Here is a 23195-nt window from a genome sequence, read left to right on the forward strand (position 1 = left end):
TATAGACTGCATGGGGCGCAAAACCTTCTGGAACAGTGCTTCTTTAAGCAGAAAGCGGCAAATCATTATTAGCAAAACTTTGATGATAGAAACTAGAGGGCTGAGAGGAAAAGTGCAAGTAAAACAAACATTAACATTTTAACTTTTACTGATTTAAAATGGTAAAAAAGCAGAGGTAAGGGAACCAAATTTGTTGTCAGTATTTACAGGCTAGAACTTGCAGTATTCCATCACGTGTACCTGCCCACTTCTCATTGTATATGTCAAATCTGTTGATGAATGGAAGATTTGCTATTGATTTGAACAAGGACATAAAGAGCAAGCTGTATGTACATATGAAGAAGGTTTTATGTTTCTTACTTCTTCAGCAGCATACAACATGGAAAAATGTTTCCTACTTTTTTCCCTGTGGGAAAACAGGAAATAAGAATATAAATCTAAATCTAATACAGTTACCCAGAGCACTTCATTGGGATTCTGAGTAAAGATTATGTCTTACATAAAGATTTAACTCTTTTTAAAACAGAAGACGGTTTAATTTTAGAATCTGAATCTGTTCTTTTGTGCTTGGGTGACAGTACCTAATGTCATGTTTATGAAGGGACTGACAGCTTAACTAGATAGTTGAGCCACTGCAGCTATAAAATGCGACATTTTATATGACAATTTTCAGCATGACAGCTTTTTGCAATGAAATGTCTTTCTTCTAAGCTAAATACTACCTACTAACCTGTAAACTTTTTGCAAGAAGTATCAATATTTCAATAGACAATAACTTGTTTCAGAAAAAATATAGTTCGGACAGAAAAAAAAATAAATCTAAAAAAGTGGTTTGCAGATTTTTACACATGCGGTGTTTAAAATAAAAGTTCAAAATGCATCTGTTACACAAATTTAACAAATAATTCATCTCCTTTGTAGATTGTGTGTTGTCAAGAGGTATGCTTTTCAGTTTTACAGTGAAATTCAGAAACAAAATTGGTTCTTCACTAATGATTTTTATTGGGTATGTTGACAAGAGTGGGTCTGGGAATGTACAAAGACAGACCAAGAAGCTGTGCTATATAGCTAAGTGAGTGCATTTCACAGACAAAGTATGTTTAGAAAATGCAGCTGGTAGTAGCATAAGTGTTCAAATGGGCAGCAGAGGTGACAGTCAGTGGTAGTGCAGAGACTTCAGACAAAAAGTCTTTATTACTCAACTTAATATTCATATTACCTTGCAGGTGAAAATTCTGTTATTCAGCTACTAGTTTGCATTTGTGTCACCTCTGTTTTTTAATAGAGAAAGGAGCTCTATGAGAGAATCTGTGATGTATAGACATATAATGCTGGTAATGAAACTAAATTGTCAAAAAGTTTAATTTACCTTTGTTGTGGTTTAACCCCAGCCAGCAAATAAGCACCACGCAGCCGCTCACTCACTTCCCCCCACCCGGTGGGATGGGGGAGAGAATCGGGAAGAAAAGTAAAACTCGTAGGTTGAAATAAGAACAGTTTAATAGGACAGAAAGGAAGAAAATATTAAAAATAATAATAATAAAGAATTGGAATATACAAAACAAGTGATTCACAATGGAATTGTCACCAGCTGCCAACTGATGCCCAGTCAGTTCCCGAGCAGTGATCCCGAGCAGCCCCACTCCCCCCCGTTTATATACTGGGCATGACTTCAGACAGTATGGAATACCCCTTTGGCCAGTTTGGGTCAGCTGCCCTGGCTGTGTCCCCTCCCAACTCCTTGTGCCCCTCCAGCCTTCTTGCTGGCTGGGCATGAGAAGCTGAAAAATCCTTGACTTAGTCTAAACACTAACTACTTAGCAACAACTGAAAACATCAGTGTGTTATCAGCATTATTCTCATACTAAATCCAAAATATAACACTACACCAGCTATTAGAAAGAAAATTAACTCCATCCCAGCTGAAACAAGGACAACCTTTAATTTTCCTTTTAAAAGAGGGAAGGGAAGAATTAGTCTAAAATGGGCTAGTTTGTATTCTTTCAAAAGATGTTTTGCTTTCAACTGAATATTAATGTGAGAATTTTTGAAGTATCATAGGAGCTTCTTTTCTTTTTAGTCTGTATGTTTTCATTTGCACAAAAGTAATTTTAAGGACTTCCGTACCATATGACGTCACGCCCAGTATATAAACTGGGGGAAGTTGGCAGGGGGAGCACTGCAGCTTGGGGATTGGCTAGGCATTGGTCAGTGGGTGGTGAGCAATTGTTTTGTGCATAACTTGTTTTGCATATTCTGTTGTTGTTGTTGTTATTATCCCTTCCTTTTCTCTCCTGTTAAACTTTACCTCAACCCATAAGTTTTACTTTTTTTTTTTTCTTCTTGATTCTCTCCTCCAGCCCACTGCGGGGCGGGGGGAAATGAGCGAGCGGCTGCATGATGCTTAATTGCCAGCTGGGGTTAAACTACGACAGCTGCAAATACAAGATCAGGAGTGGCCAACCTCTCGCAATTTAGCAGCCATAAAAGCATACCATAGCATCTGTCATAAACTGCTGGCATTAGCGCTCTCCTACTCTCTGTGTTGTTCCTTTTTCTGCTTCGTCACCCCTACCTTTCTACACTGTGATCTGAACTGCTTCACCTCCTGCCACAGTCTAACTCTACCTGTGTCATCTCATATTCTTTATTTCCTACCGCTGTTGTGTTGGGAGCAGGAGCTAGTGGTTTGCATGGAGGGTGCTGTGCTGCTGCTCGGGAACATCTCTGGTGTTCAATGGCAGAAGGGTGCACTGAGTCCCACAGAAGGAGTGGCAAAGGGGAAGGGTTCTCGCTTTACTGGAAGGCAGTAAATCCCACCCCCAACTCAATTTGTAGATAATTATTCTTCTTGGCATTTATTATTATTTGGAGAGTTTTCACCACAGTACAAGAATGCATAGCTTATAAGTAGCTGGTTGGTCACACCAGTTTAGTCTGAAGTATTATGGTACTACTACTTGTGAAAGAGGCATGCTAACTAGGTTGTTTCAATAATGAGAACTTAAAAAATGGAGTAAGCACAAGCTTAGATATATTAGCTTTGGCTGCTTGACATGCAGCTTGACCATTAGTGAAATATATTTTTTTGTACTTACTAGAAAGGTGGTTTTGTGCCAGCCTTTTTGTCAAATAAATGTACCTTTAAAGTCATAAACTCAGGTCAGGGAAAGTTCCTCTTCAAGACTGTGAAAACAGGTTTTCTCTAACAAATTGCTGTTGGTGAAAAATGACTTCAGCTTTTTACCTGAAGTGGGTATTCAGGGTAGGATTTATTTCTTTGTTTCATGTTATTTCCATTTCCTTTTACTAGCACTACCTAATGGTCTAAATAAGACATGCTTATTTTCTCTCTGCATTATGTGAAGGAATTATTACGAAATCAATATTCCCATTTTTCCTGTAATGTTTTCTTGTTTTTAGAATTGTACAAGGTAAGTCTACTGAATAAAGTATGGGAGTTTTTGCATAAATTACATTTTTCACATCCAGAATGTTTGACCAATTATTCCAAAGTTGATCTTAGTGTATATTTCAGTTGCATATTTTCCAAACAGCAATTGACAGTTGGACTGAATTGAATAATTTTAAAAAATACTTTTATTTTTATTGAAAACTTGTCATTTGTCCAATGAAGTACACTAAAAAATTGCTCTGAGGAAAGTTTACAGGTTCTGTAATCATTAGTTCCAACTTAAGAGAAGGAAAAAACCCATGTAGGTCAAGATACAATGTTTTTAATAGCTAGTAATGTATATTAGGAATTGCAGTCTGTCTTCATGTTTCATGAGTGGGGGTCCAAAGAAAATAGAACATGTGCAGTACCAGGTTAACAAGAATACTAGAGTTAAGGTTCTACACTGATGTTAATCTTAAAGCCTGCAAGTTCTGGTTTAATTTTCTTCAGTATGTGAGTTAATGAGTATTTTGTCATTACTTTAGAATTCCAGGTGCAATATTTACAATTTCTGCGTCAAATTGTTGGAATATCTAACTTAATCTCAGCTGAGGCTCTTGTGCATTGTTTTGTTTAAATTGTCTGAATAAATACTGTTGCGTTGGTTGAAAGCACATAAAAATATGTGCTTCATGCCAAACCAGCAGTTTATTGTCTATCTTGTGTAAAATTATCATCTTTTCCATTAAGAAAACCCTGTTTCTTATCAGAAATAGTTTATTAACTCTTTATCAGAAAGATCTGTTGCTATGATGTGCAACCTGTAAAGTGGTAGTCTGGTTTTAAAATTTACATGTAATCTGATGTTGGATAAGTATAAACATGTGCTCTGATGCTGGCTACCTAATTTACCGTTGGAAGATGCTTCCTGTACTTGAATAAACTCATTGAATGTAATATTTTTAAAATATGTCTCACTTGATTGCGGCTTTCCAATTTTCAGGTATCACTATATGATTTCCTGAATGCTAAATAGTTCTTTTCCTCTCAGCAGTAGAAAACATCTTCCTATTGTGTTAAACCTCTGAAAAATATTTTGAAAATATTCTTACTTTATTGATACGGCCTGTAATACTACAAATGATACCATAGCATTTTTCTGGATTCATAAAACCTTTCTATTAGTTTAAATACTAATATTCTTTTGCCACTAAGATGCTCTTCTTTTGTTCAACAGAATCACTGATTTTATTGCATGCCAGATTATGAAGCTGATTTATTTGGGGTAACAACTTTAAAACAAAAACCATCTAAATAATTTAAAGAGAGAAAGAGACTTGAGATAGTAATATTAAATAGACTTGATATGGTAACTGGAATACAGGTACACTGCAGTGATAGCAAGGCTTTATGAATGCTGTGGTACAACTTTGAATTAATTCTGGAATGAAATGTGAAAGTCTGAGTTCCTTAATTTAACGTGGCACATGGATGCCCCAGCTCCAGTGAGGCAGAGTTCTTAGGAACAAAGCTTGGCAGGATCAGGGATTATGACTACCCTCCAATAGCCATGGGTTAGAGAAGAAACTGTTAGTAGAAAACTAGCACCAAAAGGGAAGATTAGGAATGAAGTAGCTAAATAATAAAAGAATAAATATGTAATCAAGAAATACTTTACAGATGGATAATTTTGTCTGATAGTGTGAGATTACTATTCTAAACATGGTTCCACCCATATCTACTTTCTCCTGAAATGAGAGTATTTTTGCATCTCTGTAGTCTGTATCTAAATATATAAAGTAGGTTTCCTAGAACATCAGAATAAGAGCTTATGCTAGTGCTGAAATGAGAGAGAAAAGAATGAACTATCTCAGAAGAGGTATACTGAGGATAAAGATTTTCTTTTTTAAAGTAAAACACAAACAGAAACGGAGTGTCATCAGGGATAGTGATATCAAGCCTGTTCTAAAAACAGGAAAGCAAGAAATAGAAATTGACATATTTTTTTTCTGACAAAACCCATAATACAACTTCTTTTCCTGAGATACGCATCCCAGGTGTGTGCTGGCTCTTAAGAGCTGAACACAGTATTGGATATGTTCGTCTCTTAGCCATTTCATGGGTTTCCTCCAGAGCATTTTATTTTGTAACTCGTACAGTTATTTTAAAATAACAGTTTGAAATGCAGTGGTACCTGTCAGTAAGGATTGTGGTATACCCTTAGAATTTGAAAACTGATTTTTGACTCAGCAAAAAGATGTGTTTGACACTTATAGTCTTTGAGAGGACCTGTCTCTTAACACAGGGTGAGAAATTGAAAATATTTTCTCTGAAACATCTCTGCATTAGGCATGTGTGACATGACTGGAGTCTTTCCCTTACTCCATGATGCTTCTTCCATTCACAGTCCGAGATTATCATAGACATAAAAAAGACAGTAATATATGAATTTCAGATATTTAAAAATATATATTTCTAAAATATATTTTATATATACACAACATATGTATACAACATGTATATAGTGTGTGTGTGTATATATATATTCACTATTAATGCAGAGTTGATTTTTAAAGTTACAGATGCTTTTTAACAGACTCATCACCACTATTTTATATATCCTCCCCTTTGCCTCCCTCAGCTTGCCAGATTTTTATGTTTTTATTTTTAAATAGGAAAAAAAAAAGATCTGTATGCAAAAAAGATAGTCAAGCCAGTCTGTGTCCCTTATACAGATGTATGTAAGATGCAAAAAAGAGAGGAAGGTGATGAGTAATTGGAGAGAAACAAGAACCGAAGTACTATCTGTCCTGGTTTCAGCTGGGATAGAGTTAATTGTCTTCCTAGTAGCTGGTATAGTGCTATGTTTTTGAGTTTGGTGTGAGAAGCATGCTGATAACCCTGCTGTTTTCAGTTGTTGCCAATGTTTAGTCTAAAGTCAAGGATTTTTCAGCTTCTGATGCCCAGCCAGCACAAAGACTTGGGGGGAACAAGAAGTTGGGAGGGGACACAGCCAGGACAGCTGACCCAAACTGGCCAAAGGGGTATTCCATACTGTCTGACGCCATGCCCAGTATATAAACTGGGGGGAGTGGGGGTGGGGGGATTGCCGCTCGGGGACTAACTGGGTGTCGATCAGTGGGTGGTGAGCAATTCCATTGTGAATCACTTGTTTTGTGTATTCCAATCCTTTTATTTTTACTGCTGTCATTTTATTAGTGTTACCATTATCATTATTAGTTTTTTCTTGTCTGTTCTATTAAACTGTTTTTATCTCAACCCATGAGTTTTACTTTTTTTTCCGATTCCCTCCCCCATCCCACTGGGTGGGGGGGAAGTGGGTGAGTGGCTGCGTGGTGCTTAGTTGCCGGCTGGGGTTAAACCAGAGCAGATCTTATATCAGATTTTATGAAGAGCAAAAAGCAGCTTTTACTGAGAAGCAGTCCATATGTACTAAAACAATCTGTCAATCCACTGTTGTGAAAGTAATGCCATAGTTCACCTTTTTGGGGATGGGGAGGAATGAAGGTAAAGGAAGCAAATACATCATGCCGCTCATGAGTTTTGGAGCTTGGCATTATATAACTGATCGGATGTAAGCCTGTATTTGCTCAAACTACGTCCTCCTTGGCTTATTGATATGATGTGGCTTTTATTTCTGGTATCATGTTGTGGATTGAATCACTGTAATGTGATCATTTAAAAGCAGATTATTTTTATAGAAATGGGAGAAACATTCACCAGAGAAGTATAATGAAAACAGGCTTTTATTATTGTCCCATAAGAATTGGGAAGTAATACAGATACTTTCTTAAAATTTTGGGTTACCAGGATTATTGGAAGAATACATAGATAATCACTTGCACCCACATTTTCAGATTGTACAATGGTTTCCCTGATTTAAAAAAATTAACCAATGCAACAACTTGCAATGTAACTCTTCTCTTATTCCAAAATAGTGTTCTCTGTCTACCTTTGTCTTTTGGTAGGCTCACAGCAGGTTTATTTGCTTTGGTTTGGCACTGGGCAAGTTTGGTTCTTTTAGAATCAGGCTGAATGAAGGTTTCCTTTGCAGTATGTGCTGTCTTAGCTCATCTACACAAATTTTTCAGATAATTTTTCACCTTGGTGAAAAGTCATCTTTTTCTTTATGGCCAATAGGCTTCTCCTTGCTATTCAGCTATAACCTAAAGACTTTCCCTTTAAGACACTTATAGTGTCTTAATATTGACTGCTTAGAATATGATCTGAATATATGTTCTTTAAGTTGCCTTTGTCCTAGTGTCATGTGCAGTTCAGTTGAAGACGTGTTGTAGTCTTGTGCTTTTATTCTTTTTAAGATTATCAAGGCTTTCATCTTTTTTCTTTAAACATCAGTTTGTAAACACTACTAGGATAGTATATTGTAAAACATATTACAGCTTTATTTATTTTTCGTATTGGCTTATCTGTTTGCACACTCATATAAGAGCCTTTTAACATCTTAGAGGTTTGACAGTTGTGTTGTGTGAACAAGCCACATTTAAGATACCGGATATGTTGAGGGTGGCAAGGATGCTATGAAAAACTGATAAATATGCTCTTTGTTGTGTCAGTCTGTGTTGTGTTTATACACATGTTTTTATTTTCAAAGTCTTGATATTAATGAAAACATATGTGAAAAACACTGATAAATGCAGATACAGCAAGAAAAAATCCTTGTGAATATAAAATAGTATTTTCAAATGTCCTTTCATTAGTCAAGTTGTAATTGAAAATTAAACAGATCATCTCACTCATAAAAGCTCTGTTTATTCTAAATAATAGTAATGTACAACTTTTTTCAATAAAAAGAGTTCTGTAAAATCTGAGTTATTTCTTCTTGGGCAGTATAAGTTTGAAGACAAGAACAATTAATTTACAATATGGGTCAAAGTCTAATAGTGAGAATATCTGTATGGGTGAATATAGAGAACTTCATTTCTTTTAGTCTTTTCTTTAAACTAGCACGGCTGTGTATGATATACTAAGCAAAAATTGCTGAAAAATACTTAGTAGTCATGTGAGAGTTGCATATTCTTACAGTTATTTGGGATTTTGGTCACTCCTTTTCATGCAAATAGTAAATATGAATAGGGAAATGCACTTTTTAATATTAACATGAGGTAAAATTGACTGCATCTGATTTCAATAAAATGTTAAGCCTGTTTCATTTTCTACACAGCTGCCAAGTGTGTGTATATTGTGTAGTGCTGCCTCTGAAATGGTTGAAAATCTGATGGGAACACTTACAAAGGCAAACCAGTAAAGGGCACCAGCTGCTGAAAAGCACCTGCTGAGCCACTGTGGGAATAGATGCATCTGCCTGTAGCTACAAGTAATCTAACAAAGTACCTGCTTTTACCTGTCAGGATTTAATTTTGTGTAAAGATTCAACCAATGAAACTAATCCTGAATACTTGAAAAGAAAAAAAAAAAAAAGTGGAGTGGTTTTTTTGTGCGAAAGAGCACCACTTCTGAGCAGCAGGAGTCTGTGAAAGCCTCTCATTCTCATAACTATTTTATGTTTTTGTTTTAATAAAAACAAACCCAGATATGCCGCCAAAAGTCTCAACTACAGTGTGCATAGTGTCTTACTAAAGGATGCAGTCAGTATGGAAGAGATTACGCTACCAAAGAGCAGGTTTCCAGTTTTTGTTTGGCTTAGTTTGACAGATGGATCTCAAGGGGGGCTTGTGAGAGTATATGTTTCTTTTTTCTTTGTAGAGTATACGATTTGTTGTGGATACTAATGCACACACAAAAATGTTTTTTACAGTCAGAAGTCATTAGACAAATTTCCCAAATATTTTTTAAAACTGTTGTACTTTTTGTTTTTCGATACTTGACCTTTTATTGTTCCCACACATTGGTGACCTTACCACACAAGTTCATCATCCTTCACCTACCTTTTATTTGCCTGCAGTAGATCAGGTAGAAAAACTTTTGTGAGTGCTGCTGGTTTAGTTGGGATTTGGGAGAACAAAATAGCTGTGTTCTTGTAGAAAAAAGACTGGTTGTGCTTGTAGTCTTCCCCTGTAAAGTTTAGGAGAAAGTTGTTTAACATCTATATTGTAAAACAGTGCTGCCTTCTTGGTTAGCAGTGGTGTGAAATTAACTGAAATAGAGAAGAAAATTGAGTTGTAGAAAGATTATGACAGCAATAGTTACTCTTCCGGGAATATTCTTCTCTTTGCCATTCTTTCATTTTTACTTGATGTGTTAATATTATTACTAGTTTCGATTATAATTACCTTTCAGAGCACTCTGTTAGTTTTTCTGGGTTTTGTTAGGTATTATTAGGAAGAAATAGTTTATGTCATATGTTAGGGGCAAGCTAAAGTAAATTGTCTGAAAAAATTATCATGAAGTGGCTTCTACGTTAACATTTTAAATATTCGTTTCTACATGAACAGTTAGAACTGATGCCTTTGTGTGCAGAAAATTGTATTGAATTAATTAGGGTTTATTTAAAAATAAAAATACTGAAAGATACCTATACTTTAAAAGTATATAATAATATGAAGTGCTGTTACCCTGCTTGTAAGGACAGGTTTAAATTTGCTTGCAAAGGAACTCCGTATTTAGGCTCCAAATTGTGATGTGCAACTGACTGTAGATTGAGGGACTTTTAGTTATGTATTAAATTTTGTAGAGTAAAACTAATGACCAATAAAAATCCAAGAAGCATTTCAGGTAGACATGTTCTGCCACAGTGCAGCTGCATGTAGCTCAAGGACATATAGCTTTCTGGTTCATGGCATTTTTTTCCTCTTGTACTTAATCACTGTAATATTTGAAATCCAGTTATATCTACCTGGTGACTTTGCAGCCAGCTGTTACATTTGTTGACCTCATTAAGTGATCATAATAAGTGAAATATTTAAATTGAGAAAGCAATTTGTGAAATGTTCATTTTTCATTCTTTAGCGAGGTACATTTATGTCATTGACTGAATATAGAGACTTTTTGGTGGAAAGCACATGCAGAGAACTGTAAAGTTTTTAATGAAAACAACTCAAAGCAGTTTTAGTCATTTTGATAATTAAGACTGGAGAGTTGAATAATGTGCTTCTGCTGCGTCCTGTTTAGGGGATAGCCATTTCTCAATGGACTTTCATAGTACAAGTGTTGAAGAAGAATGTAGTAGGCTGCTTTACTTTGATAGCATACCTGAAGGTAAGCTTTCATTCTTAGGAGTGATCAGTCTTCAATTTAAAGAGAAATACAAGATAGCATTTTAAATTCTAATTAAAATTATACTCAAGATCAAAATTGTTTTTCATTTTTAAGAAATGTAATCTCAGAGTGAGAATTTTCAAAGATGAGGGAAGTGTATGCTAATGCTGATATGCTGTAACATTTAAAAGATTAACTCTCGATGAAAATATTTTAGACAGATTATAGTTTGTCTGATTTTAATGTTTGTCTTTAATTAGCACAAGTTTCAGTACTCTCTTTGAGGCATGAATCTTCTACCTAGGATAAGAATGTCCCAGTTCTTTCAGTAATAGAAATGGGACTGAGATTGTCCATCAAAGGATTCAGTTAGAAATCACCAAATAGTTCTAAATGTTTTTAAAAGGTTTTGGGATAGAGGAGCTGCATGACTATGACAATGACTTTGTATCTGATAGGCTATTCATCACAGACTTGCAGTTTCTCTTAACCTCAAGGTCACACAGTAACTGCTAATACAGTGGAAGTTTTAAAATTTTCAAAGAGTAGTGGTTGTTTGAGTCTGCAGAACAAAAGGGAGCAACAAGTAATGTAAAGTTTCTTAAAGCAGGAAACAGATTTGTGTGTGTGTGTGTGTGTTTTGTGTCTTATACTAACAACATACTTTTTCCGAATTCGAACTGGAAAATTAGAATTATTCTACCACTTAATCTTTCAGTCAGAATATTGGAACTGAACACATCAGAGTGAAGTTATTTTTTCTCTTCATATGAATAAATAGGTGTGTTTTGTATAATAATAACAATGCTAACAGTAGAACCATTTCTTTCTTCTGTAGCATGTTGGAAATTAATCTGGAGAAGGGAAATAGGAACTTCTCATTTGCAGGAAACAAAATATAGAGGAAGAAGATTTTATTTAGCCATTCATAGGAATTACTTATCATTGAAAATAATATAATGAAGGAAATTTCTGTGCAAATATTCCTCCTTCTCTGCTTTTGTCACCTGAATCTGAAAAGGATGGGGATTTTTTCTGAGTCATCTGAGACTATGTAGGAGTTAATTTCCTGTGTTCCTGATTCTTCTTCCTCTTGGTTTTGACACCTGTGGACCTTTGCCCTTCTAGACTTACAAGCATGAGACTGTCTCCCTGCCCTGCGTACTCCTTAGATGGAGACTTTTTGGCTTGTTGTCAAATGTATCTTTAAGCTAAATAAGAATGCCTCTCAAGTTTTGCATCAGTAATTTGCCTACATCGGAAAAAAAGACTGTTTTGCATATCAATAGCTTCTATAGCAGCAAAACAGTCTGATCCAGTTGTAACCTGCAGCATGTATCGTTTTCAAAGTACGTGTGAAAGCTCTGTTAAATCTGTAGTGCTGTTTGCAAAGCAAAAGCTGTTTTCATCAGCTTTTCAGTTTTTGTGATTCTGTAGTTTTCGGTGTCTTAATTTTCTTTTAATCTAAATCCTGAGAGTTGCTGAATGGAAATGCCCAGATGCAGCCCGTTAGAAAGTTTTGTGTCTTTATACTGACCCATACCTTAATCATTCACATAAATCTGTGTGGTATGGGAGGGTCTGGACTTTGAACCCTTTTGTGTGATGTCTGTCTCTTCCTCATGGTCACCATTTTTCAGGTTTGGTCAAAGACTGTCTCGTGTTTTCTGTCAGTACTCTCTATCCCTATTTGTTTTTCCAGTTATCTGTCTAGACTAGTTGCAGTAGCTACACCTTTTTTGAGATGAATGTATGCCCTCATCAACACAACTTCCTGCTTAGAAATCTTTTTCTTTTTTTCTTTTTTTTTTTTTAAATGTTAGTAGTGACATATTCTTTCAATACTGCAACAAGAATATGGAAGGAAAAGAATAAATTAGATTTCTCTTGATATGATGCAGTTGTTTCAAAAGTCTGCTAACTAGTTCAGAAATGGCGATTCATGCAAGAATTCTATTTTCAAAAAGTAGTTTGTGTGTACTTTTGTATCATATCATAATCTCTTTATTTGGGAAAACTTAGCTAAAACTGGTTTATATTGGTTGCATAAAAGGGCTTCAGTTTTTATGCTGCGTGTTAGTAGAATAAATTTTTTCTCACCAATGGCCAGAACTTACATAGTTCCTTTCACGATGCCCTCGTTATCTTTCCTTCTTATTTGTTGGGTTTATCCCTTTGTTTTGCAGTGTCTATATTCTTGAACAACTAGAAAAGGGTTTTCTGTATTAACTCTTTGATTACAGTTATTTTTGAGACAGTGTGCCTCTGATTTTTTTGTTGTTGTTTTTTTCTCTTTCCTTTTAAAGAGATGCACTGTGTTTTCCCAAGGGAATAAATTAAGGGAGCAATATGCCATCAGCAGAGCTAGGAGTCTGTTTTAGTTGTACACAAGTGTAAGAAATTATGAGAGTGTTCTCTGAATTGAAAAAAACCAAAACCTGTAGAATAGGCTGTGGCATATAAACATCAGTTTCTTCATTGCTCCACCTAGAAAAGTCAGGGACATGGTGGTAGTGGAGGTGTCAATACATCGCAGTCCAGGATGAACCTTGCTGTTAAGGGTAACACTATTTTAAATGTTTTAAACCTTGTAGAGATTTTTTGTATTTCACTCTTCCATGCTCTTAGCTTTGTATAGCATTAAGTTATTTTTAAATTTTAAAGGAAAGAAACCTTCTTTATTTCATACTGTTAACATGGATGAAATGTGAGCAAATTAAACTCAAATCCTTCTATCCTCATAAAATTTTAACTTCTGATGTTATTAGGAAATGCCACAACTGGCGCCAATTTTCCTTTTGCTATTTTCCTACTAGCTGCATTACTTCAAGGTAATTTTTGTGTGTAATTCACAAATGGCATCACGAAGCTCTAAGAGGAGGCTGTGTTCTGATCTCCATTTCATTGCTATAATCTGGAATAATTCTCTTGACATCAGATAGTTTTGAGTTTGCAGTAGTGTCACTGAAACCAGAATCTCGCCTGTGTCTCTATTTGGATGCCAAAATTTATGTACATTTGCTGTGCTGTAGAAATAGTTGCTTTTATGGAAAAATCTGAAACACTTTGTTATCCATTTCCTCAAATCAAATCACCAGAGGGGGTAATCATTCTGTCTATAATCTTTTGTCATATTATAACTAGGCTGAGGAACACAACAATTCTCCCAGTGAGAGGAGGAGATTCTCCAAGCTGTTTCAGAGCAGTGAAAGCCTTGGAGCTATGGTGCTTTCCCATCATTTCCATCAAACTGATTTGGGGACTATACATGCAGAAGTCTTTGGTTTTCATCTATACATTGAACCAAAGAATATTTCTCGATGTTATATTTTTAATACAACAATAAGTGGTTGAATAATTCAGAAATCTCTAGAAAAGGTATGACTGCTGCAGTTGTTTGTATAGTGTAGCTCGTCAAGAGAATAGTTTAGCTAATGTTGGTGGCAATGTATCTATAGACTTAAAAGGATTTTTGCTGAAATTACTTCAGGCATGTTAGCTCTTAGCTGTCATATATTAAGATAAGTATTTTTCCTAAAAACTCTTGCTTCTGAATAGATCTCTCTTCTTTCTTCAAGAGAGCAGATGGTAGGACTGATGATTTTTTTTTTTTTAAAAAGAAAACAGAACAGACATGGGGGCAGTTATTCTTTGATTTATTTTTTTTTTTAATTTGGCTTTTTTTTTTTTTTCAAGGAGTGCCTATGTTACCATAGTTAGTAGGAGACTAATATACTACTAGATTTCACTGCAGTTTGTTTTTAATGGATGTGTTCTGGACTTCCTCTGGATGGAGACTGGTTCTTCTCCAATGAAAGAGCTTTAATCAGAGGTAATCTTTTAATATATAATGAACATATATATATATTTTATTCCCCCCCTCACCAGGATAATTATTTATTCTTGTGAACTCTCTGTCAGAATCTACGAAAATTTTGCAGTGTTTGTTTTGAGTTTAATGACATTAATATAACTTGAAAGCATGAAAATTTCCCTGGTTTCTGATGGCTACTGCTACTTAAATACGTATTGCATTAACCAGTGAATGTGGTGATAATTTTAAAAATCAAGACTCCATAGTTTTCTAAAAGGTGACATTTAATTTAAATTAAAAACATACTCAGGAAGGTCTCATCGGCTGTGATTCTGTGTTCTATAGCATGTCAGAGTACAATTTTACCCTTATTGTTCGTTATCTGTCATTTCTAGGAATTTCTTAATCTAATTAAGGGACTGGAGCATCTTTCATGTGAGGAGAGGCTCAGAGAGGTGGAGACGAGGAGGCTCGGGGGGAATCTTACAAGTGTATATAAATACCTGATGTGAGAATGATTAATAAAGAGGGAGACAGACTCTCCTTAGTGGTGCCCCGTGACAGCACCAGAGGCAATGGGCACAAATTAAAACACATGAAATTTCATCTGAACACAGGAAAGTAATTTTTTTACTGTGAGGTGGTTAAACACTGGTACACCTTGCCCAGAGAGGTTGTGGCTTCTCCACCCCTGGAGATATTTAAAACCCAACTGCACAGTCCTGAGCCACCTGATGTAGGTGTAATCCTGCTTTGAGCAGGGGGGGTTGGACTAGGTGATCTCCAACCTAAATGATTCTGTGATCTGCAATTACCACTAATAGTGACATGGGTAGGCGTACCATGCAAGACTTGCTTTTAGGTCTAGTCTAGTCACTTATAACACATACAACTTTGAAACTAGCTGCTGGTTCTCTGGTGCCTTTTGTTACTTGCATCTGTCTAATGTGTTTTACTCCAAGCTTCCTTTATAGCACATAACCCTTCAGGTACTACACTTTGGATGCAACATAATTTGTACTTACTTGAAGAAATTGCAATGCTGATTACGGCCCAAAGCCAATCCTAAGCTCTATTTAGTACGCTTGTGTAATTTTCTTATCTTTGTGTATGCTACTTGTTCCTACAAAAATTGTCCCCCTAAGTCCAATGAAATCTCAGAGATATGATTTGGTGCTAAATGGAGCAGATCCAAACATTATGCAGTTTTTCTTCTACGTGTTATGAGCCTTTGCTTAAAATGTATGTATGCGCTTTGAAAGACAACATTTCAGTCTTTGGGGCAGGTAGGAAATTATATTCTCAAATAGCACTCCTAAGATAATATAAAAATAATTTTACCTTTATGGTATTTATATAGCTAGATTTTTATTTATTATTGTTCCTAAATCTCATGAGCTACCACCTCCATGAAAGAAGCAGAATATGAAAAGTATCATCAGGAGAGGGAGGCTGTGGAAGTCCCCAGGTATAACATCTATGTTTATTTCTGAGCGTACCTTCAGTAACAAAACAGGATTTACACTGGCACAGAAGTGCTTTAAGTATATACATGCATAATCAGAAAGCAGGGGGGACTACTAAATGTTCATAATTTGGAGGGATAGTGGGAGTGTATTTATTAAAATGTGTATGTGTATATACACATATATACACATATATATTTGTGTATGTGTGAGTGTGTATGCCACACGCATAACCAACAACATTCCAAAGTACAACAAAGGGGAAAGATGACCAAGAGACTATTTATATGTGAGGACGAGGAACATCTCAACTTCATTTCCTGAATTTCATGGATTTTTTGCAAAACAGCATGGATTAGTCATGCTATTACCAGTTAGATCAATTATCTTTTTAACTGAAAGTGCAATAGAACAATTGACTACAGAACGGGATTTCCTGCACCTGAAATATGTAAGGTACTTCGAAGAAAATATATCTACATTAAAATTAAGCTAATGACTAGGGAAAATGCTGAAAGTTTAAACTTGGTTTATGAGTGCAGTGGATTATCTTTATGATAAATGGGTAGTAATCTTATTATTTTGTTATAGTATGACAGAAGTCATCAACATAGAACATTTATTTTAGTTTGGTTTGTGCTATGGAAATTGGTACAGATGACTAACACTTCTTTATTTCAGACCATGGGAAAATTTGCATAGTATTACATGAAAACTGGAAAATGAATGTGGACAGGACAAAATCTCTTTTAGAATGAGGAATATAAAGAGAATGTCCTGTAGATAAATCAATAAAATATAATTGTGAGAGAGATAACACCCAAACATATTTTCTGGATAAATTGCTAAGAATTAAATATGGTTATTTTATTTCTTTTAATGTTGCTCTGTATAGATTAGATAAGACATATTATGCTATGTCTGTGCATGCCAATATTGATTTTAGAAGCTGCTAAAATGCTGGCATTATACCTTGAAGTGGACTTAAGAACACATTGGGCCACAAAGTGAAAATTTGTGATGCTGAGGTTTAATTGCATCTGACAAGCTGTTTCTGTCAACTAGTGTTAATGCATTAAGTGATACAGAGAGTGAAAGAAGATCTCAGCTTTTAATGGAACTTGTAGTTAGCACCCTTTTGTTCTGGGTGAGGTAGAGTGCTATAGACTACATCGATAGACTACAGCAGGTTTCACAGGTATGCCTTGGGAAAAACAGTGAGTATCTTCTGTATCATATTTATTAAACTCTGAAGAACTACAAGGTCTGGCTACTGAATTGCATGACTAAAACTCTGTCTGAAGTGCTGATGGCCTGTGCTATTTAGAACAGACACTTACTACTGTGTTGTTAAAGTAGTTGTGTTTCTGAGCTGTAGCTTGCCTGCAGACTGAATCGTATGGACTCATTCATTAATATTACTTTAATGACTTTAACAGTTTTGTCCTATTTTTAAATTGCTGTTGGAGCACTAACACACAAATATCTTTTTAATGAAATGGCTAGTTCAGAATATCTGCATTCAATGTAATCTTATTTACTCATAAATGCATTAGTTGTAATACTAAATTCCTTGGCAAAGAATTGGAAATCTTAATGAAGTAAAAATAAAGGGTTTATACATTCATCTCAGAGCTGCCTTGAGTATCATCTGGCTTGTGGAAAGAGTTGCTTCTCAGTGGTCTTTCACATGGATTCACACTTATGTAAAAATGGCACTGTCTTAGGCATGAAATTGTGTTTGTTGAGAATAGCACTCCGGATTGTGTTCTGCTTAAACTTCCTTTGGTTTGTGTAGAATTCTAGGGATAAATCAGCTGTAGAATAGAAAACTGAAGAGTGTTGCATCTCATTCTCCTTCAGTAAAAAACAGGTTTCTGCCATCCAGTGGCTACCAGTCTTTTAAGCAATAAGAGATTTCACTGGTTTATCTGGAAAAAAATTGGTCTGTAGAAATCTTGACTGACATTAATATGCCACAGGGGAAAAAAAAAATGGTTTTGGCTTTCAAACTAGGTAGCTTGTGCAAATGACAAACTAAAATAGCAACTCTCCTAGTACATTAGTCAAACTGTGGACTTCTGTGTATACTGTTGCTTTTCTGTCCACTGTCCATTTTTTTCTTACTGATTTTTAAGGGCAGAACTACTGTTTTTGAATTATGCACTTGTACTTACTGTTTGGAGTAAAACAAAGTTTTGGGAAAGGGTAACCTGTAATGTTTTTTCAACCAAATGGGGAGTTCATTGGAGAAGTCTTAAGATACTGTTTTCCTCTGGAATTCCTTTCTCTTGTAGCTTTTTTTAATCCTTAATACGTTCCTGCAGTCACCTTTCAAAGGATATTATGCATTGACTGTGAATTGGGATTGTGAACATTGTGTATTGATTTGTCAGTGCCTGCATTTTTCTTTTGAGTTGCTTGAAAATTAATTAGTGTGTTGAATGAAAGTCTAGACTCTAGTCAGAATACCATTATTAAAAAAAAAAAATTACTTCTAGTTCTTATACCAGACTTTTATGGGTTTTATTTTTTATTAATCTTTATTCCACTATTAATGTTCCTGTTACAGCAGGCTTAGCATCTTTCCAGAAAACAAGCTGAGGTTCTTTTTTCTAACGTGTTACAGAGCTTCCTCTGGTGCTTCTGGAACATCTGTTTGTTTATTGCTGCTTACCAAGTCAGTCTTAATCCATAGTGTTACTACTTTCCAATAGGAAAAAAGACAGGAATTTATTTTTATTTATCTAAATATTTATTTATTTATTGTTGCTAATAAAAATATATAGCCCGTATACTATAGGGCTACAGTATATGTAATTTCTTCCAAATGTAGAGGAAAAAGATGTCTTACACTGCCTACTTAATGATTAAGAGAAGCTAGAACAATATCTTCCTACAGGCAGTAGTTTAAGAAAACACTTAACGACATACTTTATTTAAGGGTATTAACAATCACCCAACTGTGAGGAGACCTGTGTACATAAAGCCACGCGTGTTCAACTATGTGACTGTGGAAAATGCCTGTCATTCTTTTCTGAAGATACTTAGAATGGACTTCATTTAGACAACTATGTTTCTGCTTTTGTTTAAAAACTACTTCTTTAAATAAATAATTTACATATTGTGCAACGTAGTGTTTTGTTAGTTCAATTCTGTAATCATCAGTTGTGTTTGCAAGTTTCTCACCATAGATCCTTTATTATAAACACTCTAAACAGTGTTTATCAGTGTGAACTTTACGGTGTTTATAATAGCTTCTAAAACCAATTAGATTGGGAGGGAAAAGGAAATATATAACCATTTCCAAATCTCAAAATGAAATAACAGGCAAATTAGAAACCTAAAATGGCTAAGGAGGCCATAAAAATAGCTGATTGAACCCTGATAGCACTAATATAATCAGCAGGTCTCCAGGAAACCCATTAACACTTTATAATAGCCTCATTCATGAAGGTGAAATGAATTTTGAAGATGATATACCAGGTAAACATTATGTATACAAAACTTGGTGCAAAAACAAATAAGATTTCCCCCTGCAATCTTGCAAGCAGAATAAGCTGTGGAAGAACATTAATAGTGAAAACTGTTGTAATCCTGACATTCAGCCACTTAAAAAATTGAAGAAACTTTATGAAAAGTACTGGAACTACTTGTATTAGATTTTTTTTTTCCTTCATCAAAGATACTTAACAGTTTACAATAGGTATTTGAATATATTTGAGGTCTGTCAATCCTATAAATACAAATGCAATCCATGATTTGAATGGAACTTGTTTTTGCAATGTTGCTGTCCTGGTTTCAGCTGGGATAGAGTTAACTGTCTTCCTAGGTGCTATGTTTTGAGTTCAGTATGCAAGGAATGTTGATAACACTGATGTTTTCAGTTGGTGCTAGTAGTGTTTAGTCTAAAGTCAAGGATTTTTCAGCTTCTCATGCCCAGCCAGTGAGAAAGCTGGAGGGGCACAAGAAGTTGGCACAAGACACAGCCGGGGCAGCTGACCCAAACTGGCCAAAGGGGTATTCCATACCATGTGATGTCATGCCCAGTATATAAACTGGGGGGAGGGGGGACGGGGACGGGGGGACGGGGGGGACGGGGGGAAATCACCGCTCGGGGACTAACTGTGTGTTGATCGGTGGGTGGTGAGCAATTCCATTGTGCATCATTTGTATATTCCAATGCTTTTATTATTACTGTTGTCATTTTATTAGTGTTACCATTATCATTATTAGTTTCTTCTTTTCTGTTCTATTAAACCGTTCTTATCTCAACCCATGAGTTTTACTTCCTTTCCCGATTTTCTTCCCCATCCCACTGGGTGGGGGGGGAGTGAGTGAGTGGCTGTGTGGTGCTTAGTTGCTGGCTGGGGTTAAACCATGACAGTTGCACCAGAAGTTTTCAACCTGAAATTTTTGCTAAGATAAAGGTACTGCTAAACTGAAAAGCACATTTTTCAAAAAGAAATGGTGTGTTGATTGCATTGCATTTTCATTGACCTTTATATCATTGAATGTTGTTTTTTAATATTTAAAGTCCTCTGGAATAAAAGTACGGTTAGCCAGTCGTTAAGTACGTCATTCCTCTACATTTAAGAGTAGAGTGTTGTCGTGTACTGTGAAAACGGTGTATTAACCTAAATTTGTAATTTTCATCTCAGCCTCTCACATGAGGTTCCTACCAAGAAGCTGCAGCAAAATGATAGACCTAGTGCTGTTTGTCACAAAGTTAAATAAAATAGTTGATTTGAATAGCCGATGAAGCCCTCATTCCTAAGCTTGCATTACTTGAGGTAGTAGTAAATTGGATCCTGCTCAAATAGTTTGCTTAGTATTGGAAAGAATGTTATTAGTATCGGAGAGGCTATTACCACAGTAAATGACTGTAAATTAACTAAAGCGCCCAGAATAATGGAAAGTGAGATCTTCAGAAGGTACTTTCAGGACTGTTCGTTACAGTGAATTTGTACTTTTGTGGTTTCCTACAATTAAATAAAAATTATAATTGTAAAAAGCATCAGTAAGATAATTTTCATCATTATTAGTAGAAGCAGTGCAGGTAATTAAATCTGTAGAAACGAAATAATTCTGTGTTCTGCAGTCTCTTTTAAGTGTCTATGAAAAGTAACAAAGAAAAAGCAAGTTTATTAGAAAATTAATTTTATGTCTAAGGGTCTGCTCTTCAGTTGCAAAAGTTTTAGAATCTTCACATGCAGAAATTGTAACTGTCTACAGGAGTTTTCTTGGTGAAAATCTCATTTTTCAGAGACCAAGAGGAACAAAGCTTTTTTATAATTTTATAATTTGTATTTTAGAAGATTTAAATGTGCATTAAACTATAATAACTATAATTGCCTGTATTAACTAATTAAATTAATTTAATTTTTGAAAACGTTCTCAAAGTTTATTTGGGACTACACATACAAGTTTGTTTTAAGTATTGTTGGAGAAAGGTCTGAACATTAACAATTGCAAGATGGAGATTTCCTCAGAAGCAAAGAGAAGCTTGTTACTGAATTTGTGCGTGTTTGCATAATTAAACTTTATTATGTAAAATTAATCATAAATTAACTTTTAAAATAATCTGTTTCTTCAGCAGGTTTCTGTGTATTGCTGCCTCTTTGGTTAGAGTAGTCATAGTGTGTCATCTTAGATTTAAAGATGTGTATTCTTCTAAACTGACTATTGCTGTCTTACTGATGTTTAATTATTAATAGGTTATTATTTTACTGTAGATTAGTTTTCGTCATACTCTTGATTAAAAACAAATTAAATGCTGAAATAGCATGTGGCTAAAGATTTTGATTAATTTTAACAGATGTTATTCTGCTGTATTTTGTCTTCCGTATGGATGCAGTATTTGGGGGTTGGGTGGGAGTGGTAGCCTCAGAATAAAAACCTTGGAGTAATAAATATATTTCAACAGGTATCCTAAGTTTTGTTACCATGTGTTGTTTTTCTTATGATTAATATTTGTATAGACACACACACACACATATATATATATATATCTGTATGAAAAATCCAAAATATGTGTGCTGTTTGTTTTAACAGATTGGACAACTTGCTTTTAAAGGCATGAAAAGACTAAACCGAATCCAATCTATAGTTTTCGAGACTGCCTACAACACAAATGAGAACATGCTAATCTGTGCCCCCACTGGAGCTGGGAAGACTAACATTGCCATGCTGACAGTCCTTCATGAAATTCGCCAGCATGTCCAGCATGGTGTTATCAAAAAGGATGAGTTTAAGGTAGGAGTTTAATGAACCAAGTAACAGCTTTTTAACTTGTAAGGTAAAACCCATTACGTGTTATACATGGAATATAAAATCCGGAAGTTTTCAAGGGTATTACACTTTTCCAAGTCAAAGATAAGGCTAGTTTTGATTTACTTCATCATTGTTAAAGCTATTCTTATTTGTGTTCTAAAAATCTTATTATGTGAGTAAAAAGTTATGAAAACACATTTAGCTTTGATGCAGAACCCATTTTCAAAGTGATGAGGCTGTATAAGCAAAATCCATTGTCCTTTAAACAGCTGCACACTTATCCAACAAAGATAACTACTTTTCATATATCACTATTAAGATTTTTCACTGTAAGCGCCTGGCATCATATTTCACAATAAATAGTGATTTGTAATGGTTGCCATGAAACAAACGACATTGTGGGGTTTGCTCATTTATCAAGCGAGTGTCCTTTTGGTGCAGATTGTGTATGTTGCTCCTATGAAGGCTTTGGCAGCTGAAATGACAAATTACTTCAGCAAGCGTCTGGAACCACTGGGCATTACTGTGAAAGAGTTGACTGGTGATATGCAGCTGTCAAAAGGTGAAATTCTGCGAACACAGGTACGCTTAATATTTTAAAATATTGTTCTGTGTGTGTATTCATACCTCTTCATCGATACACTGGTCTTTTCTTCAAACACCTAGTAAAAGTATTGGTGAAGCAGCTGAAATGTTATTACTGAGTCTGTAATTACACTGGTTATGTTCCAAAATGTGACTTTCAATTCAAAGTGATTAAAACACTAATACGTCTGAAATATCTTAAGCAATGGGCTCCTTAAACTTTTTGGTTTCTTGCATTTAGACTTACTACTGCGGTGCCTCACTTCTATATAACCTTCATATAAAATCTTACTTGATTTCCAGCTTGTGAGCCTTAGTGGGTTGTGCCCCTACCATTTCAGGATTATAAACCAAGTGTTGTATGTATGTGTTTGCAAAAACCTAATATTCATAATTTCAGATTGAAAAATTTCAGATTGGTCTGCAAATGGTAAATTCTAAATAAATTTGAAATGCTGTAACA

General features: G+C 35.2%; 1 protein-coding gene across 5 annotated transcripts in view; it reads left to right on the forward strand.

Moving 5' to 3' along the window:
- Positions 1-23195, forward strand: part of ASCC3 (activating signal cointegrator 1 complex subunit 3) — a 298713-nt gene that overhangs the window by 64780 nt on the left and 210738 nt on the right. For all 5 annotated transcript variants that reach the window (XR_005933537.1, XR_005933536.1, XM_030038284.2 and 2 more), the window contains exons 9-10: positions 21929-22129; positions 22589-22729. Coding sequence is in view for 3 of the 5 variants with exons in the window: in XM_030038284.2 (XP_029894144.1) it covers positions 21929-22129; positions 22589-22729 (342 nt within the window). In the remaining 2 variants the exon portion in view is untranslated. The remainder of the gene's footprint in view (positions 1-21928; positions 22130-22588; positions 22730-23195) is intronic.

Source organism: Aquila chrysaetos, chromosome 2 (genome assembly GCF_900496995.4).
Source record: "Aquila chrysaetos chrysaetos chromosome 2, bAquChr1.4, whole genome shotgun sequence".
Taxonomy (NCBI): domain Eukaryota; kingdom Metazoa; phylum Chordata; class Aves; order Accipitriformes; family Accipitridae; genus Aquila; species Aquila chrysaetos.